Source organism: Vombatus ursinus, unplaced genomic scaffold (assembly GCF_900497805.2).
Source record: "Vombatus ursinus unplaced genomic scaffold, bare-nosed wombat genome assembly UNPS02014810.1, whole genome shotgun sequence".
NCBI classification, from domain to species: domain Eukaryota; kingdom Metazoa; phylum Chordata; class Mammalia; order Diprotodontia; family Vombatidae; genus Vombatus; species Vombatus ursinus.
The window spans coordinates 7336515-7353762 of NW_020954588.1; the positions used below are offsets into that span (position 1 = coordinate 7336515).

Below are 17248 nucleotides of genomic sequence, written 5' to 3' on the forward strand. Positions count from 1 at the left end.
CCCCCGCCCCCACCACATCGGCTCCCGGCCCCACCCTCCCAGGGAACGCGGCCCGGGGGTCCCGGGCTGACGCGCAGCGTGACAGCGAAACAGGATCTGGAAACGGTAGTGAGAGACCCGGCGTCCGCCTTCCGTCGGCAGAAGCTGCCTGAGGGCAGGCCCCGGGCGGCGAGTGGCTCCGTCTCGGGGCTCAGCCTCTTTCGGTCTCCCCCGTCGCGGGGGCCCTGGGGGCATCTTGAGGACAGGGGGTTCGCCTTTAACGATGCCCCGCCCGTCCTCCCCTCCCCCAAGAAATGCCGACCATAACGACACCTCCTTCCAGTCTGGCCATCGGCCCCTGGCTCCCTCCTCCTCCTCAGCTACATAAAACTTCGTTGCCTTTCAGCCCCCAGGCACCAGGGAGTTCCGGACTGGGCCCATCGATCCGCCCCCATTACTATCCAGGACATTACTATCAGGACACGTCCCGATGATGCACTTCGGCCACTCTGAGTTACGGAGGAGAGAGTCGGAATAACCTGAGGGGCAAGCGAACCGGGCCTCTCGTGCGTCTGGGCACGTGCCTTCATTTTCTCATCCTTCACAACAACAGTGCCACCAGGCATACAGAGTTCTGAAAAGATTTCCTTTGGAACTTAAGATTAAAATTCACTCCGGATTTGAGCCTTTTTTAGATAATTTAACTTTTCAATCACCGTTAAATTGTGCTAAACATTCTGGAAAAAAAGTTATTCAAAAAGTTACATTAAAACCATAAAACTGGGTAAAGAATTTTTATACAATCCTGTTTTTTAAAGAGCTGCTTAAGCAATGGTGGAAGAGACTTACGAGGAAGAGGTGGAAGTGGTCTCTACTCAAGCTGCCTTATACAAGTCACTGGATAATTACTATACCTTAATTTTATGTGGTGTATGTTATACAAACCACAAGACATTCAAGAACTGTAGTGTGATAATCCTAAACTGTGTAGCATGACCAATTATCTCTATCAAATAGTGACAGAACAGCATTGGTTCTAAACTAACATGGCAGTCTAGAACAGAACTGAAACATAGCTACTGTATTTGTCAAATTTCTAGTCAAAATAGTATCATTATAGTATCATTTACACAGATACTTTTTCCCCTTAAGTCTGTGTATATCAGGATAATATTATATATGTGGTTATGATACATATTTTCCTGAAACAATTTACATCTGAACATATTTTATTTTTGAAGTCTATTAACAATTACTAACATTTAACAATGGTATTAACAATACCATTTCTGGGAAGAAAGTATAGCAATTTATCTTCTAGAACAGTAATGAATGCATGTGGCAATCTGGAACTGAATCATTGTAATAACATCAACTTTGCAGTCAAAAGAGAAGGTATTAACTTGTAACAGTTACATTTCACATATATGGAGTCCAACCAAGGTACATCTGGCATAGCAAGTTTTCATCAGTTGCTTCTTGAATGAGGTAGTGTACGTGTCCTTCAATAGATAAAGGTAGCCCTGTTACTCTATTCCTAGCTTTGATTACACCTTGCAGTCTCTGTTCGATGTCAAGTACGTGAGTCTTGGCCTAGAAATGAGAAAATAGAAGGTTTTAAATAAGTAGAAATATCTACATATTCAGGTAAGAATGAATGTTTTTTAATTCCTCAAATCCATTGCTCCAGCTTTGCTTTAACCATTTTTTGGTCAGATTGGCGACCAACACTTTTGCTGGAATGTAGACAGGAAAGGGGAAAAGAGAAAAATACATTTCAGAAGTTTAGAGTTTGGGCATGGATTCTGATTCAGTTAGTCAATAAACATTCATTAAGCACCTAGTTGTGTCAAGAACTATGGTAACCACTGGAGATAGAAGAAAAAAAAAAGGTAAAGGACAGCCCCTGCCCTCAAAGAGCTCACAGTCTAATAATGAGAAACATGACATAACAAACAAGCTTAATGGAGGATAAATTAGAAATCATCAACAGAAGGAAGACATTAGAATTAAGAGGGATTGGGAAAGGCTTTGTGTAAGAGGTGAGATTTTAGCTGGGACTTGAAGGAAGCCAGGAGGTGGAGATGAAGAGGGAGAGCATGCCACACATGGGGGAACCAGAGAAAATGCCCAGAGCCAAGAGATGGAGTGTCTTGTGTGAGGAGCAGAAAAGAGGTCAGGGTCACTGAATGAAGTGTGCATGTGTGTGGGAGGGACCAGGTTAGGAAGGGCCATACAGGATTTTTTTTTTAATCACAAAAATGATGGGGAGCCACTCAAGTTTGCTGAGCAAGGGTGGGGGGGAGGCAGCACTATCCACTTTGCACTTTAAGAAGATAACTCTGTCAGCTGAGTGGAGGATAAAATGGAATTGGGAGAGACTTGAGGCAGGCAGACCCACCATCAAACTATTACAATAGTATAAGAATAAGGTGAGGAGGGTGTGTACCAGGGTGGTGGGAAGAGAAGAAGGCATAAGAGCAGTTGAAGATGACGCCTACATTTTAAGTCTGAGTGACTAGAAAGATAGCATTATCCTCAAGAAAAATCAGGAAGTCAGGAAGGGGTTGGATTTGGAGGGAAGATAATAAGAGTTAAATTTGGGACATGTTTAGTTTAAGATGTCTATAGGACAAACATCCAGCTTATGATGTCAAAGACGCAGTTGGAAATACAAGACTGGAGGTCACACCAAAGAGGTTACAGCTAGATAAGCAGACTGTGAATCTTTAGCAGAAAAAAGATAACTGAATCTATGGTAGCTTTCATTTCTACCTCATGTACCCAACTCTGATTTAATGCTAGTTCTTAGTTTGGGGAGATGTGAAAAACTCCACATTGAGACATGCATATACTCCCTAACCTTCCAAGAGCCCATTAACTAAATAAGATGCTCAGGATAATTTTTCTAAGAAATAAGAGATGATGGCAGTTCAGTGAAGGAATGAAGAACCTGTTTATTGAAAGACAAATGTTGCTTTGACAAAACTTTTATTCAACAATCATTAAGTGCCTACTATGAACAATATATGATACTGTCTTATATGTAACCTGAGTGAATATGAAGCTTTAACTCTAGGGATTTTGATTCTTCTTCTGACCAGTTAACATGGAGAGAGGGTACAGAGAACACTGGCACATAAGGAGGGTAAAGGGTATCAGAGAAGAACTGGAAGTTCCAGACAATAAGACTTATGTGCACTGTGACAGCCATGCTATATTTGGATCTTTCTTTCCAGTCCAGGGATCTATCTTTAGAAGTCAGGTGACTTTAACACTGGATAGAAAGTTACACCAACACAATGAAATGGACATTTTTCTAGACTATTAAAACATCAAATCCTATTTGTCCTTCATATTATCATCCTACAGAAATCAATTTTGTTTTTCATTGTGCTAAATATACAGTTTTTAAAAATTCTTTCATGTTTAAAACCCAGTTAAAATTTTAAGTGGAAACTTCATTTTATCCTCTCAGTCACCATTTATTTAAGTGCTAATATGAGGATATGAAGACAAAAATGAAAGTCTTTGCCATAAAATAATTTACATTCTACTCAGGAAGATAACATGTATACAGATAAGTAAATACAAGGCACTATGAGGAAGAAGAGAGTACTAACAACTGGGGGAAATCAGAGAAATGTGGCACCTGAGTTAAAGCTTCAAGTAATAGAATGATTTAGGAAGGAGAGCATCCTGGGCAGGAGAGAGAGCCTGTCTGAAGGAATGAAGACTGAACATAAAATAACATATTTGGGGAACAACTGGTGGTTAAGTTTGACAAGAATGTAGACAGCATGAAGGGGAATAATATAGAATAAGTATGGAAAGGTAGGTTACAGTATGAATGTGGAGGGCTTTAAATGGTAGTAGGCTAAGGAGTTTGTATTTTGTCCTATGTGCAGGGAAGTGACATGGTCAGAAGTGCTTCAGAAATATCAATTTGGGTCATATGAAAAAAAAATACTCAATCACTACTGATTAGAGAAATGCAAATCAAAACAACTCTGAGGTACCACATCACACCTATCAGGTTGGCTAATGTGACAAAACAGGAAAATGATAAATGTTGGAGATGATGTGGGAAAATTGGAACATTAATACATTGTTGGTGGAGTTGTGAACTGATCCACCAATTTTGGAGAGCAATTTGGAACTATGCCCAAAGGACTATAAAAATGTGCATACTCTTTGACCCAGCAATAGTACTTCTAGGGCTGCATCTCAAACAGATCATACAAATGGGAAAAGGACCCACATGTACAAAAATATTTATAGCAGCTCTTTCTGTGGTGGCAAAGAATTGGAAATTGAGGGGATGCCCATCAATTGGGGAATGGCTGAACAAGTTGTGGTATATGAATGTAATGGAACACTAGTGTGCTATAAGAAATGATGAGCAATCACACTTCAGAAAAATCTGGAAAGACTTATATGGACTGATGCTGAGTGAAGTGAGCAGAACCAGGAGAACATTGTACACAGTAACAGCCACATTATGCAATGACTAACTTTGACAGACTTAGCTCTTTTCAGAAATGCAAGGATCTAAAACATCTCCAAAAATCTCATAATGGAAAATGTTATCCACATCCAGAGAAAGAACTATGGAGTTTGAATGCAGATCAAAGTATACTATTTGCTCATTTTTTTCTTCTGTTTTGTTTTGTTTCTTCATTCTTGTGATTCCTCCTATTGATTCTAATTCTTCTTTACAACATGACTAATGTGAAAATATATTCAATAGGAATGTATATGTAGAGCTTATATCTTATTGCATGCTGTCTAGGGGAGGGAGGTGGAGAAAATTTAAAATTCAAAAGCTTATGGAAGTGAATGTTGAAAACTAAAAATAAATAAAAATAAAAAATATCAATTTGGAAGTTACTAAACTGTACATACCCTTTGGTCCACTGATAACTACTGTGAGGCATATGCCCCAAGGAAGTCTTTGACTTCAAAAGAAAGGACCTAAATGTAAGTGAGTATTTATACTAGCATGTTTTCTGCTTGTTTTAGAAATAAGATGACACTCATTAATTGAAGAATCGCTGAGAAGATGGCAGTATATAAATGTAATGGAATATTGCTGTGCCTTAAGTGACAAGTGATAGATTCAGAGAAATGTGGGAGGACTTGTATGAAATGATAAAGAATAAAAAGTTCCCAATGGATAAACAAACAAATTTTGTTATTACCTTGTTAATTTTATTATATGAATATTTTAAATTATGTGAAAACTCACAATTTCATATATAGTCCTTTTTGTTTTTCTTTGTATATTGAAGTCTGATGATTGTTAAATTCATAATCAGAAATGTTAATCTGGGAATCAAATGGAGGATGAATTGAAATATGGAGGTGCTAGAAGTAGGGAGAATAGGCAGGAGGCAGTGAGAAACTGAACCAGGATGACAGCCATGTGGAATCTAATTTGCATATTCTTTCAACTTTCCATGAGCTTGGCAAATTTTTTGTCAAGGTATTCATTTCAACATTTCAAATATTTCAAGCAACTATGGGTTGTCTAGCTTAATTTGTGTTTTTGTAACTTTTTGCTACATAAACGCTAATGATATAATCAATAATCATAGCAGAAGACAGTTATGACCGTATTCACAAGCTTAACAATATCAAAGAACAGAATAATGGCTCCTCACATTTATATAGTGCTTTGAGGTTTGCAATATGCTTTTGTCACAATAACTGTGTGAGGAATGTAATGCAGTATTATCCTCAATTAAGAAGGCTACTAGCAGGTGGTACAGTGGATAGAGTGCTGGAATAATGAAGATCAAGGTCAAAGCTGTGTGATTCTGGACAAGTCACTTAATCTTTGCCTCAGTTTTCTTAACTGTAAAATGAGAATAATCAGCACCTACTTTATATAGGGGTATTGGGAGGATAAAATGAGATAATATTTGTGAAGTGCTTACAAATCTTAAATGCTAAATAAATGCTAGCTATTATTACTATATTATTGTTAAAAATGAAGACACTGAAGCACAGAGATTAAGTGACTTGCTGAGGTTCACTAGTTAACATGTTCTAGGCAAGACTTTAACTGAGGTTAGTACTTTTGATAAAGTAAACATAACTTAAAACGTACTTCTAATTAGTGATGACTGAAGCCTATATGGAAGGTAGTCTGGTATAGGGGAAAGAATACAGAACTAGCAACCAGAGTACCTGAGTTTCACCTAGTACCTATGTGACCCTGGGGAAAATCCTATAACTGCTCAAAATCCTCAGTTCTTTCATTCATATAAAGTGTATACACAGCTAGGTGGCACAGTGGATAGAGGGCCAGGCCTGGAGTCAGGAAAACCTGAGTTCAAATCTGGCCTTAGAAACTTACTAGCTCAGTGACCCTTGGCAAATCACTTAACCCTGTTTGCCTCAGTTCTTCATCTGTAAAATGGAATGGAGAAGGAAATGGCAAATCACTCTAGTATCTTTGGCAAGAAAATCATAAATGGAATCACGAAGAGCTGGACATAAAGTAAATGAATGAATGACAATAACAGAAAGGGTATTTCCTATCTCAGAGCTGTAAGGATCAAATGAAGTAATTCACATGAAAGCATTTGGTAAAGTACAATGTGTGATATACATACAAAAGATTATCATTCTCTATAAGTTTTATCTTCTACTAACCTTTTCATTGACAACTTCCCCAGTTTCATTCAACTGTGCTTTTGAACTCCCTTTTACTGGTTTACTCCATTCCACAAGAGGATCATGAATAAAAGTCTTTAAGACACTAAAAACAAAAACAAATATTCTTAGTAGCACAGATAAAATATAAATTCTGTCAATCACAAAGACATAGTAACAGATATCATGAATATTATTAAACAAACAGATTTGTAAGTAATACCAATTTCAAAGTGACTATCAGGGAGCCAATTATAACATCAGTGCAAGTAGATACATTGTTATCTTTCCAGTAAGAAACTGAATGTTTTATAGGAAAGGGAAAAAGGAGAAACTTAGAATGTCCAATGCAGCAGGGTCAGAAAAACCCAGGGGAAAAGTATCAAGAAATCTCCTAGGTAAAAATTAGAGTAAAGGTTTCCAGCAAAACCCAGCTACTTCTCTACCCCCTTGCCAGTAGCCTTCCCACACTGGAAAATCCTGAGTCCTTGGGGCCTGCCCTCCCCAGTCCAGAATGACATTTCAGGAAAGAACTCACTTCACTCCCACTTTGACTTACTCTCTAGACTCCTCCACCTCCCCACCAAAATCCTTACACCCTCAAACTCCTGCTTTCCAGCTTCCTTTGGACTTGTCTTCTGCCATTAGAACGTAAGCTCCTTGAAGGAAGGAATGGTCTCATTTGCTTATACTTGTATCCCCCATACTTAGCACAGTACCTAACACATAATAAGCCCTTAATAAATGCTCTATCTTATCAATAACTCAAAAATATTTTTAAAAATTCCAAATAAAGCAGAAGATCAATAACTACAAGAGAATAACAAAAAGAAACTCTTACAAGGTAACTGTGATGGGGAAAGAAATTGCCAAGGGCCATCCTGTCAGCCACACTGTTTCTCTGACTCTCCACCCTTAGCTGAGACTTAAAGCTGAGCTGAGAGTGTGAGACTTTGTTGCAGTCTGGGGGCTCCACTTCGCAGCATCAGATCCCCCTGAAGTTGATGATTACCATCTTTGGACTCAATATGGCTGTGACTACAGCAGGTGTAAGAGGCAGAGAAGTTTGTAAGTAATAGTAGGTGGGGTAGTCTTTTGTAAGCTAGCCTTTGTGAGTGAAGTCTGTGGCCTGGTGGTGATTCAATGAGAACACTACAACCCTCAACAAGAGAAAGTTCAGAAGTTAAGATTCTACTGTGGGCAATGGAGGAGAAGAAACAAAAAAAAAATGTTAAAGCACAGAGACTAAGGAAATGAGCAAACAGGAAAACTACTAATATACTGAAGGAATCCCAGGATACCAAAGAATCCAAGGATAACCCTACAACTATAAGTAGAAACCAAGAAAATAAAAATAACAAAATTTCATTTTATAAAAATTTTATTTAACAACAACAACAAAAATTGCCTACATCAGCTTTGAGAGTAGTTGGAAGCCCTCCTATGAGAAATGAACAAAGATAAAGATATGAAATTAGAGCTCCTACTGAAAACTTAAAAGGAGAATTAACAACTTGAAACAGAAGCTAAAATAACTTAATTACACGAATAACTTGGAAAAAGAATGGAGGAAACAAAAATCAAAACTCAAAGTGATACAAGAAATACTTGACCCAAGTCAAAAGATAGGAAAAAAAAAATTGGAACATGTGAGATGTGCAATGAAATACTACTGATCTGGGAAAAAAGACATGGAAAAATAAGAATCATCAGATCCTCAGAAAAGAATGATGACACAAAAAACCTGTATATCACATTTCAAGAATTCTGAAAAGAATTGCCCAGAATTTCTACAACTAGAGTGCAAAGTGAAAATAGAATCCAAAGATCATCTCCCAAAGAAACTTTGAATTCTACACACCCTGAAATGTGACTGTAAAACTCCAGAGTTTCCAGGTCAATGAAAAAAAAAAAAAAACAAACTGCAAGAGAACAGGAAAAGACAGATAATATAGAATGAAACAGCAATTAGAATCACATAGGACTACACATCTAGTAAGAGAAACAAAAAGATCAGAATGATATGTCAAGGAATATTCAGGAATACTTTAATCTACCCAGCTGAATATTATCCTACAGGAAACAGATTTTTAACAGATTTGATATTTTTTGCAAACATTTATGCTCTGAAAACCAGAGGTGGATCAGTATTTTTGCAACCCAAGTGTTGTAGATAAAAGAAAATCAGGAAAGTAGGCAAGTTTGAAAAACCTGAATATGCTTACATCCTAAAGGAAGAGACTTTTGTCTCCTGAATCCCACTATCTCTAAGGGTTAAAGAAGGAACAATGGAAAATAAGCTCAGTGATTGGGAGTTCAAAAAAGATACTAAGACAGAAATTCAAAGGAGGAGGGAGCAACTTACTACCTCTCACTCCTAGGTTTACACAGGGGAAGACTATTCAGGTACAGTGGTGGGAAATCAGGAATTGCGAATCTCATGAATTGAGCCAGGTAAGGAAAGGCTGGGGGTGGGGTAGAGAAGAGACTAATTTGTTAGGATAGGGAAAGGGAGGAAAGGGGTTTCAGAGGAAAAATAGAGTTGGAGAAGGAAAAGTCAAAAGTAGAACAAAATACAATTATGGAGGGCTGGTTATGAAAGGCAAGGAGGAGTGAGTGGGAGGAAAGTGGCAAGCAAAGAAAAGAAATATTATAACTGGAACTGACAGGGAGAAAAACTGAATGATCGTAACTGTGGTAGAGTGGAATGGGCTTGCCTATAAAACAAGATGGTGGGCAGAACAAATTCAAAAGCAAAACCCAAGAAGCTGTTGTTTGTAACTCTTAATGCCAGCTTTACTAGTCTCTACCTAACAAGACTTCAATATCATTACTGCATTTTTAACATGGTAACGGAATCCTGGACTGACACTGAACTAATTCTGGAGTGACTTGTCATGGCTAAAGAGAGAATGGATGAGGTGCAGACAAAAGGACACAAAGAACTTCTAGAGAACTATATTAACTCTTATGTTGCAAGTAAATATTATGAAGAGAATTCTTAGATACTGGCTGCTATTCTGAAAGAGTTAAGTGATAGGACTACTTTTTCTTGAACAAAGAAATCCGCAGTCAGTTGAAGGTGATTTTTTTGGCAGTAAGCTTTCTCAAAGCTGATACATTATAAACAATTATTTATCTTTGTTTTATTGTTTACTATAGTGTTAATAAATAGGTGAGCCAGTTACTTTGACATTTATTTCAATCTAAGGTAGAAGAGAGTTTGATATAGAGATGAGCAAACAATACTGAAAAGGTTTCCTTCAGTTTACTAAATAAATGATATGTAAAAAACTAGGATGATGGATCAGAGATGATTAGTGAAAATGATGTTATAATTTATAACAAAGCAATATCAAGGTATACCCTTGAAAATCAGAGAATCTGGGATGAGAAGAGAAAGTGAGCTAGTCGGTTGAAAACAGGATGACCACCTTACCTAGCTACATAGGAATGTGGTTGACATTAAAAACCTGCTGCACAAGAAACAAACTTAAGAGGTAAAATGATGAACACCACATGCAAAATGAGATACATTTTCAGATATGGCCAACATGTAGATTTGTTTTGACTGACTATGCTAATTTGTGGCAAAGGAGGGTTTTTTTTTAACTGTAGGGATTGAGAAGGACTAATGATGGTCATGCCAGAGAAAAGAAAGAATAAAAAATCATTTAAAATACACAGCAGCATTTGGAAAGACATTCAGAGAAATATAAAGATAAATAAGACAACTCTAAAACTGTCAAGTTGAATTTAATATATAAACATATACATAAAGAAAAGTAAATCTGTATGTAATAGAGCTGTATGGTTTCATAAGTAGCCCTTTTCCTGTTTTTTTTTTTCTTCTCTATGGAGATGTTCATCTTTATTAGTATCTGTCACATTCAGATTAACAAAAAAAAATTATTAAAGCAAAAAAATGGGCTGGAGCAGATTTTATTATGCCTCAATTGAATACAAAGAAGCAAGGGTGGCAATCATAAACTCAAACAAAGTAATAGTAAAAATAAGACATAGTTAAACAGGGAAACTCCATTATGTTCAAAAGTATCCTAGACAATGAAATTATTTACATTATATTTAAAATATAATATATGCATGTACCAAATGGCATAATTTCTAAATATTTAAAGGCAATGCTAATCAAACTGAAGGAACTCCAATAAAACAGTAATTGGTGAATACTTCAACACTGCCTCTGTCAATTTTAACAAAAAAAAAAAATCACAGGTATAGTGAAGCATGGCTAATTCCTGCTACCACTGGTAGATCATTTGAGTTTGGGAGTTTTTAGATGAAGTAGGTTAAGCTGACTGAGTGTCTGAACTAAGTCTGGCACCAAGAGGCTGCCTAAGGAGAGTGAACTAGCCCAGGTCAGAAACAGAGCAGGTCAAAGCTACCATGATGATCAGGTTTCTGAGTGGCTACCACACTTTCAGCTTGGGTGAGAGAGGGCCCAGTCTAATTAAAATAAAATGAAATAAAACAAAAATCTAATAGACATGAATAACAGAATTATTTGAATAGACTACTTAAAATATATTATATACTGCTGGTGATTATTACGTGAAAATCTTAAAGAATATATGTGAGTTTGTGTGAATACATATATACAAATATATATATGTACATATATATCTATGTATATATACGTATATGTGTATATATATCTATATATCTATCTGTACACATTTATTTGTATTTCAGAATTGTATGGCTCTTTTCTAAAAACTGGTCACACGCAAGAACATAAAGAATTCACATATAAAAGCAGAAATGCAGCAAAATTAAACATCCTCTATAGATCACAAAATAAAAATTACAATCAATAAGAAAAATATGAAGGATTCAAACTTGCTGAATGGGTCAAAGAAAAAATCATAAAAATTATACATAAGATAAACGATTAAGTTAAGGAGTAATCATGAAGAATAGCTTGGAGTGTGAGGTCTGACAAAGAGGAAGATAAACTGAAGGTGCTAGGGAGATGGACAGAATGTGCCTTAAGGGTAGGGACCATTCAATTTTGTCTTTATTGCCACTGCCTAATATAGAAAGCCAAAGTTCATCAACAGTAGGTGCTAAGTATTTACAGAATTAAATATAACCTGTCCCCTCCCATTTTAGAGATGTAGGAACTAAGCCACAAAGAGGTTAAGTTACTTGCTTAGGTCACATACTGAACTCATGGCAGATTGCAGACTGAAACCCAAGCCTCTTTACTTCCAGTCTCAGGTTTTTCTACCACATCATTTTGATCAAATTCCTTTAAATCCTGATGAAAAACAGTATATATGTTTTAATTTAGAGGTCTTGCCTCTTCCTCACGGAAACACTTGAATTCTTGTAACTATTAAGTCAACAGTCTCTTCATGTATGTAGTTTATAGACAAACTTCAATGAACAATTTTTATTCCATTCTAAAAAACTGATTTCAAACACTCTGCATTTCTATAATAGGGGCTGAGAATATTGGCATATAATCAGGAGATCCTGAAGAAACTAAACAAATCTGACCCTCTTCTTGAAAGTGGTCAAAACACTGGCCTTGAAAGATATGCTACAGCCAAAACAGTTTTACTTGCTAGCTAGTACCTGACTTTCCTCTTTCCTCCCTAACAACACTGTTCACCTTCCTTAAATATACTTCCCAACTCCTCTTCATCTACCCAAATCCTATTTATTCTTTAAAATCCCATTTCCCTGTGAAACCTTCTATGACTACCTTTTCCCTTAAAGATATAAGGATTATGTGCACTGGATCCAGGGGCTATGGCAGTTGGAAGAATTACATGGTGGTTAGCACTAAGATTTTTCGATGTGGCTGCATGAAATTCTTAACCAAATTTCAGATTGTGAATGATATATGATTACCAGGACCACAAATCAAAAATTTGAAATCCATTATCATAAGATGACAGCTAAAGGACAAGAGAAACAAAGAACAGAAGAAAAGGTAAAGACAGAGAACAGAAAAAGGTAAATGACTAATAGGCTATTAATGCATTACAAATTATTAGTAATATTAATAATTTGGAAATCATTGGGCAAATGGCAGATTCTATCATCTTCAAAAAAAATTCCTCGTTAGTTATCAGAAGTTCTTTCTTAATTCTTTCAGAGTATACTGTTTTTCTTCATACTCTACACCCAACTGACAAGTTACTAATATATCAAAGTACATTCTTTAAAACCAAATTAAACCAAGTCTGGTAACTGCTTGATACTTAATAGCACCATAGGGTGCTACTATCATTTGAAATAATATACTTAAGTATACTTATATTCAAAAACCCGTAATAATCTTTGTCATGACACTCGATAGACAATTGACTATTTTCTAATGAAAAACTCTGAACGTAAAAAATAAAAATTTTTAAAACATTCAACTGAAAAATTATATTGAAGCATAACCATGGAAAGAAAACTGAAGTTCTTTCTGTGATGGCAAAGAGCTGGGAACTAAGATGGTGCTCACTGCCTAGGAAATTACTGAACAAATTATAGCCTATGAATAAAATGGAATACTACTGTGTTGTAAGGAATAATGAAGGGGACAGTTTCAGAGAAACCTGGGAACACTTGTATGAACTGATCCAAAGAGAAACAAGCAGAATCAGGAGAACAATTTATATGTTATTGTACACAACATTGTAAAGACACACTCTGAAAGACTTAAGAACTCTGATCAATCATGATTTCAAAGGACTCAAGATGAACATTACTTCCTGACAGAAGTGGTGGACTCACAGTACAGATTAAAACATGTAATTTCTTGATATGGCCAATGAAGGAATTTGTTTGGCTTGACAATGCATGTTTGATACAAGGGTTTTGTTTTTCTTTTCTTTTCAATGATGGCTGGTGAACTGGAGGGAGAAGAAATACTTTTAGTAACTGAAAAAAATTATTTTTTTTTAAAAAAGAAAAGCAGCCCGTTTTAGAATGTTTTCTTCTATTATGTAAACAATGACAATGTCTTGAATAATGCTTAACAGACACCTAATAAATATGGGATGATTTGATCATCAAAAAAAAAAAAAAAGGATATTGTGTTTGACAGACCCTGAACACAAGATGGGATTTTTCCCCCATTATATTTCCAACAACACAACAGTGTATTCAGAGTTCATTTTGAAGTTGAGGAATTCTGCCCAGAGAGTATATATCTTTTATTTCAGATTTGAGTTTTATAGTTAACATAACTTAACTTTATGTATAATTTGTCAGTTAAGAATGAATTTAGGTCTTCTGTAAGAAAAGTTACATGAAAAGTTACTCTTAAAACTCCCAAATTCAGAGGTCTTAAATGATGGAAAATTTAATAATCAGTTTCTTTTTCCCGGATTCTGTTTGTAGCTGCCAATGCCATGCAAAACCTAGTTTATTTTCAGGATGGCAAAAGCTTTGAAATTTCTGTTAAAGTAGCAATTTCTGCAACCCCAACCCTTTTTTGCTTACAATAGAGATGCAAAAAGCTGCAAATGCTACTGAATATACCAGTTATATGTAATCACATTCTGCACAAGGCCACAAAAAAAGAGGGATTCTCTCTTCCAAAAGAGACTAATTTACTATATACAACTACCTAGAGGGAAGAGAGGCTTAAAATCATTATTTACTAGTGTAAGCTATTTGTTACCTCATTAAAGGTTCTCTTTGGTCACGCATCAGTCTCATTGTTACTTCACATGCTCTTCGAAAAAGACCTTCTGTTCCCATTGGACCCATTCCATTGACCATGTTATGAGTGAGGCGAAATGGAACAATCTCTGGAACTTCAAAAGTTTCTCCCTTAACAAGCATAATTTAAAAAGAGACATAAACTTAGGGCTGTGCCATATGCATAGAATTTATCATCTGCTTTATTTAAATGGAACAGTAAAAACATAATGTCTAAATGATTTACGCTAACGTGTTAGGAATTAACAGACCAAAAGGACCCCCTCATAAAATGGAACCACTGGAAATCAATTTTGTAAATATTTATTGTTGCCGTTGTTCAGTCCTTTTCAGTCACTTCCGACTCTTCATAACCCCATTTTGGTTCTGCAGTGGTTTTGCCATTTTTTTCTCGAGCTCATTTTACAGATGAGGAAACTGAGGCAAACAGGGTTAAGTGACTTGCCAAGGATCACATATCTACTAAGTGTCTAAGGCCAGATCTGAACTCAGGAAGATAAGTCTTCCTGACTCCAGACCCAGCCTTCTATCCACTGTGCCACCTAGCTGGCCCTTTCTAAGTATAGTGGAGACCTATCATAATGCTACCCAAAGGAACCCTTTCATACAACTGTTTTAGAACCAGGAATGGCCTAAGAAGTACTTTTGATATTTCCAAGTAACTTTGTTTGAATCTAAAATAATTCAACTTATATCCAATTCAATTTTATAGTAAATGTTACTACATAAAAACTCCCATGTATAGAAATTTTATAAACCCCTCTTCCCCCCCTACCCCCCGGAAAAAAGAATTTTAACTTTCTAACTGTAGGAACTGATGAACATCCCCCACCCACCCCAAAAAATTAGAAGAGAAATCAGCAACCATTAAGTCCAACCCATACCTGATCAAGAACCCTCTAGAATGTATTTAGCAAATGGTTACCTAGACCACAGGTGTCCAATAGGCAGCCTACCCACCACCCTCTTGAGTGTAACCCAAACTAGACTAAAATGTAATTGGGAAAAATATTTAACTAAATAAATTAATTAAAAAAAAAATCATACAAACATGTGGTTTTCTAAGTAAATGTGACCCACAGGGATCCTCATGTATGATTTAATGACCACTGTTTCTATTTGACTTTGACACCATTGGTCTAGACTTTGCATCTTGGCAGGAGCAACCTTTTGTGAGGACTATACTTCATAAGGTAACCCATTCCACTTTTGAAAAGCCATGTTAGAAAGTGTTTCCAATATTAAGCCTTGTAATTTATTTATTCGCAATCTCCACTTCTTGTAACTAGTTCTGCCATCTGCAACTAAAGCAAACAGATCAAATCTCTCTACCAAGTGATAGACTTCAAATAGCTGAAAATAGCTCTCATGCCTGCCCCAAGTTTGTCTTCAGGGCATAGCTCCCTATCTCCTTCAACTGGTCCTCACAGAGCCTGATCTGAAGAGTCTCCCTAAGCTGCCTTTTGTGCTGAGATTCTCATCTTCTTTTTCCATTCTTTCCTCCCTTGATTTTCTATCTGTTTCCTTTTCTCTTCTTAAGGCAATCTATTACCAACTAACAACAAATCTACTACCATTCTTGGTTCCTTGGTAGTTGAAGGAAGTAGTCTCCAGTACCAAGAAGAAATTGGCTAAGAAAGATAGCATGTTATAGTGGAAAGAGACTGCTATCTCAGCTCTGATACTAACTTTGTGACCCTTAAATCTTCTAAGTCTCCATTTCCTGATCTGTAAAATGGGCATAATACTGTCTCTTCTGGTCACACAGGTTTGTTGTGGGGAAGGCACTGTAAACCTTAAGGTGCTATAATGATTGTGAACTCAGCTTTCCCATCTGCAATACTAAGGGAGCTTTGGACTTCTCCTACCCCAAATACTATCCATTAAGAGAGGTATGAACTCTATGACAGTCAAGCACTTCCCTGTCAATACTTAAGCTGCTACTGATGATTAGACCAGAGTTAGCAAGGGTTGATTACAGAAACAAACTTAGAGGAAAACTTTAAAGTGACTAAAGTAAATCATATCATTTACCTTATTAAACAGACAGTTGAAATCCACATGTATACATTCACCAGTCAAAGAATCAAAAAGAATGTTTTCACCATGACGGTCTCCAAGACCCAGTATGTAACCAACCATAGACATTACTGCTGTGGAGCGGCAATAGGCTGATCGGCTACTGTACCTGGATGGAACAAAACACAACAAATATGGCTGCTGTCTACTGCATTAATGGAACTATGAATGTAAGCATCTGGCTAAAACAAGTAATCAACCCACCATGAAGTTGGATCAGGGAATGTTCTCAGAAACCACTCGTGGAAAACTGAAGGGTGCCGCGGTAGCAAAAATTCTTGGAACACTTTCAATTTTTCAGACAAAGCGGCTGTCTTGGGCAGCATGCACTGGCGAAGCTCCTTTCCTGTCATGTACACTCCTACAGGGCACAAATTTTGATCAATCGTGTTAACCAAATGTGAAAAGGAATAGAATTTTTTAATTAAAATATGAAATAAAAATGTTTTACATCAACATTGTCTGAAAACAATTGAGAGATGAACATCAGTAAAATGTAAGAGTAAAAGGAAAAGATTTTAGTTATAATCAAGGCAAAAAAAATGCTATTCAATACAACTAAAAAAAATACAAGATTATATCTTCATTTATTAATAGTCCCAGTCTAATTCCTGAACTACGAAACTCAACATCAAGTGAAAAAAGGAATAGCAACCTCATGTGATCAAAATTAGGGAACCCATTTTGCTGTAGAATTGCTTTGAACAATCTATTCTAGTTCAGGGACAGCCCTGGAGGTCCAAAAGATAGGGCCCTTGCACAAATCTCAGAAGAAACTGCATCATTTGCAGGATGGAAACAATTTTGTAATTTTCTAAATTCAAAGTTATTCTGACCAATA

General features: G+C 36.5%; 1 protein-coding gene across 1 annotated transcript in view; it reads right to left on the reverse strand.

Moving 5' to 3' along the window:
- Positions 1-46: 46 nt before the first annotated feature.
- Positions 47-17248, reverse strand: part of ATR (ATR serine/threonine kinase) — a 119249-nt gene continuing 102047 nt past the window's right edge. Inside the window, exons 43-47 of the mRNA XM_027875875.1 lie at positions 16612-16768; positions 16363-16516; positions 14288-14439; positions 6640-6745; positions 47-1572 (exon numbers count right to left, since the gene is read on the reverse strand). Coding sequence (XP_027731676.1) covers positions 1399-1572; positions 6640-6745; positions 14288-14439; positions 16363-16516; positions 16612-16768 — 743 coding nt within the window. The 3' untranslated portion in view covers positions 47-1398. The remainder of the gene's footprint in view (positions 1573-6639; positions 6746-14287; positions 14440-16362; positions 16517-16611; positions 16769-17248) is intronic.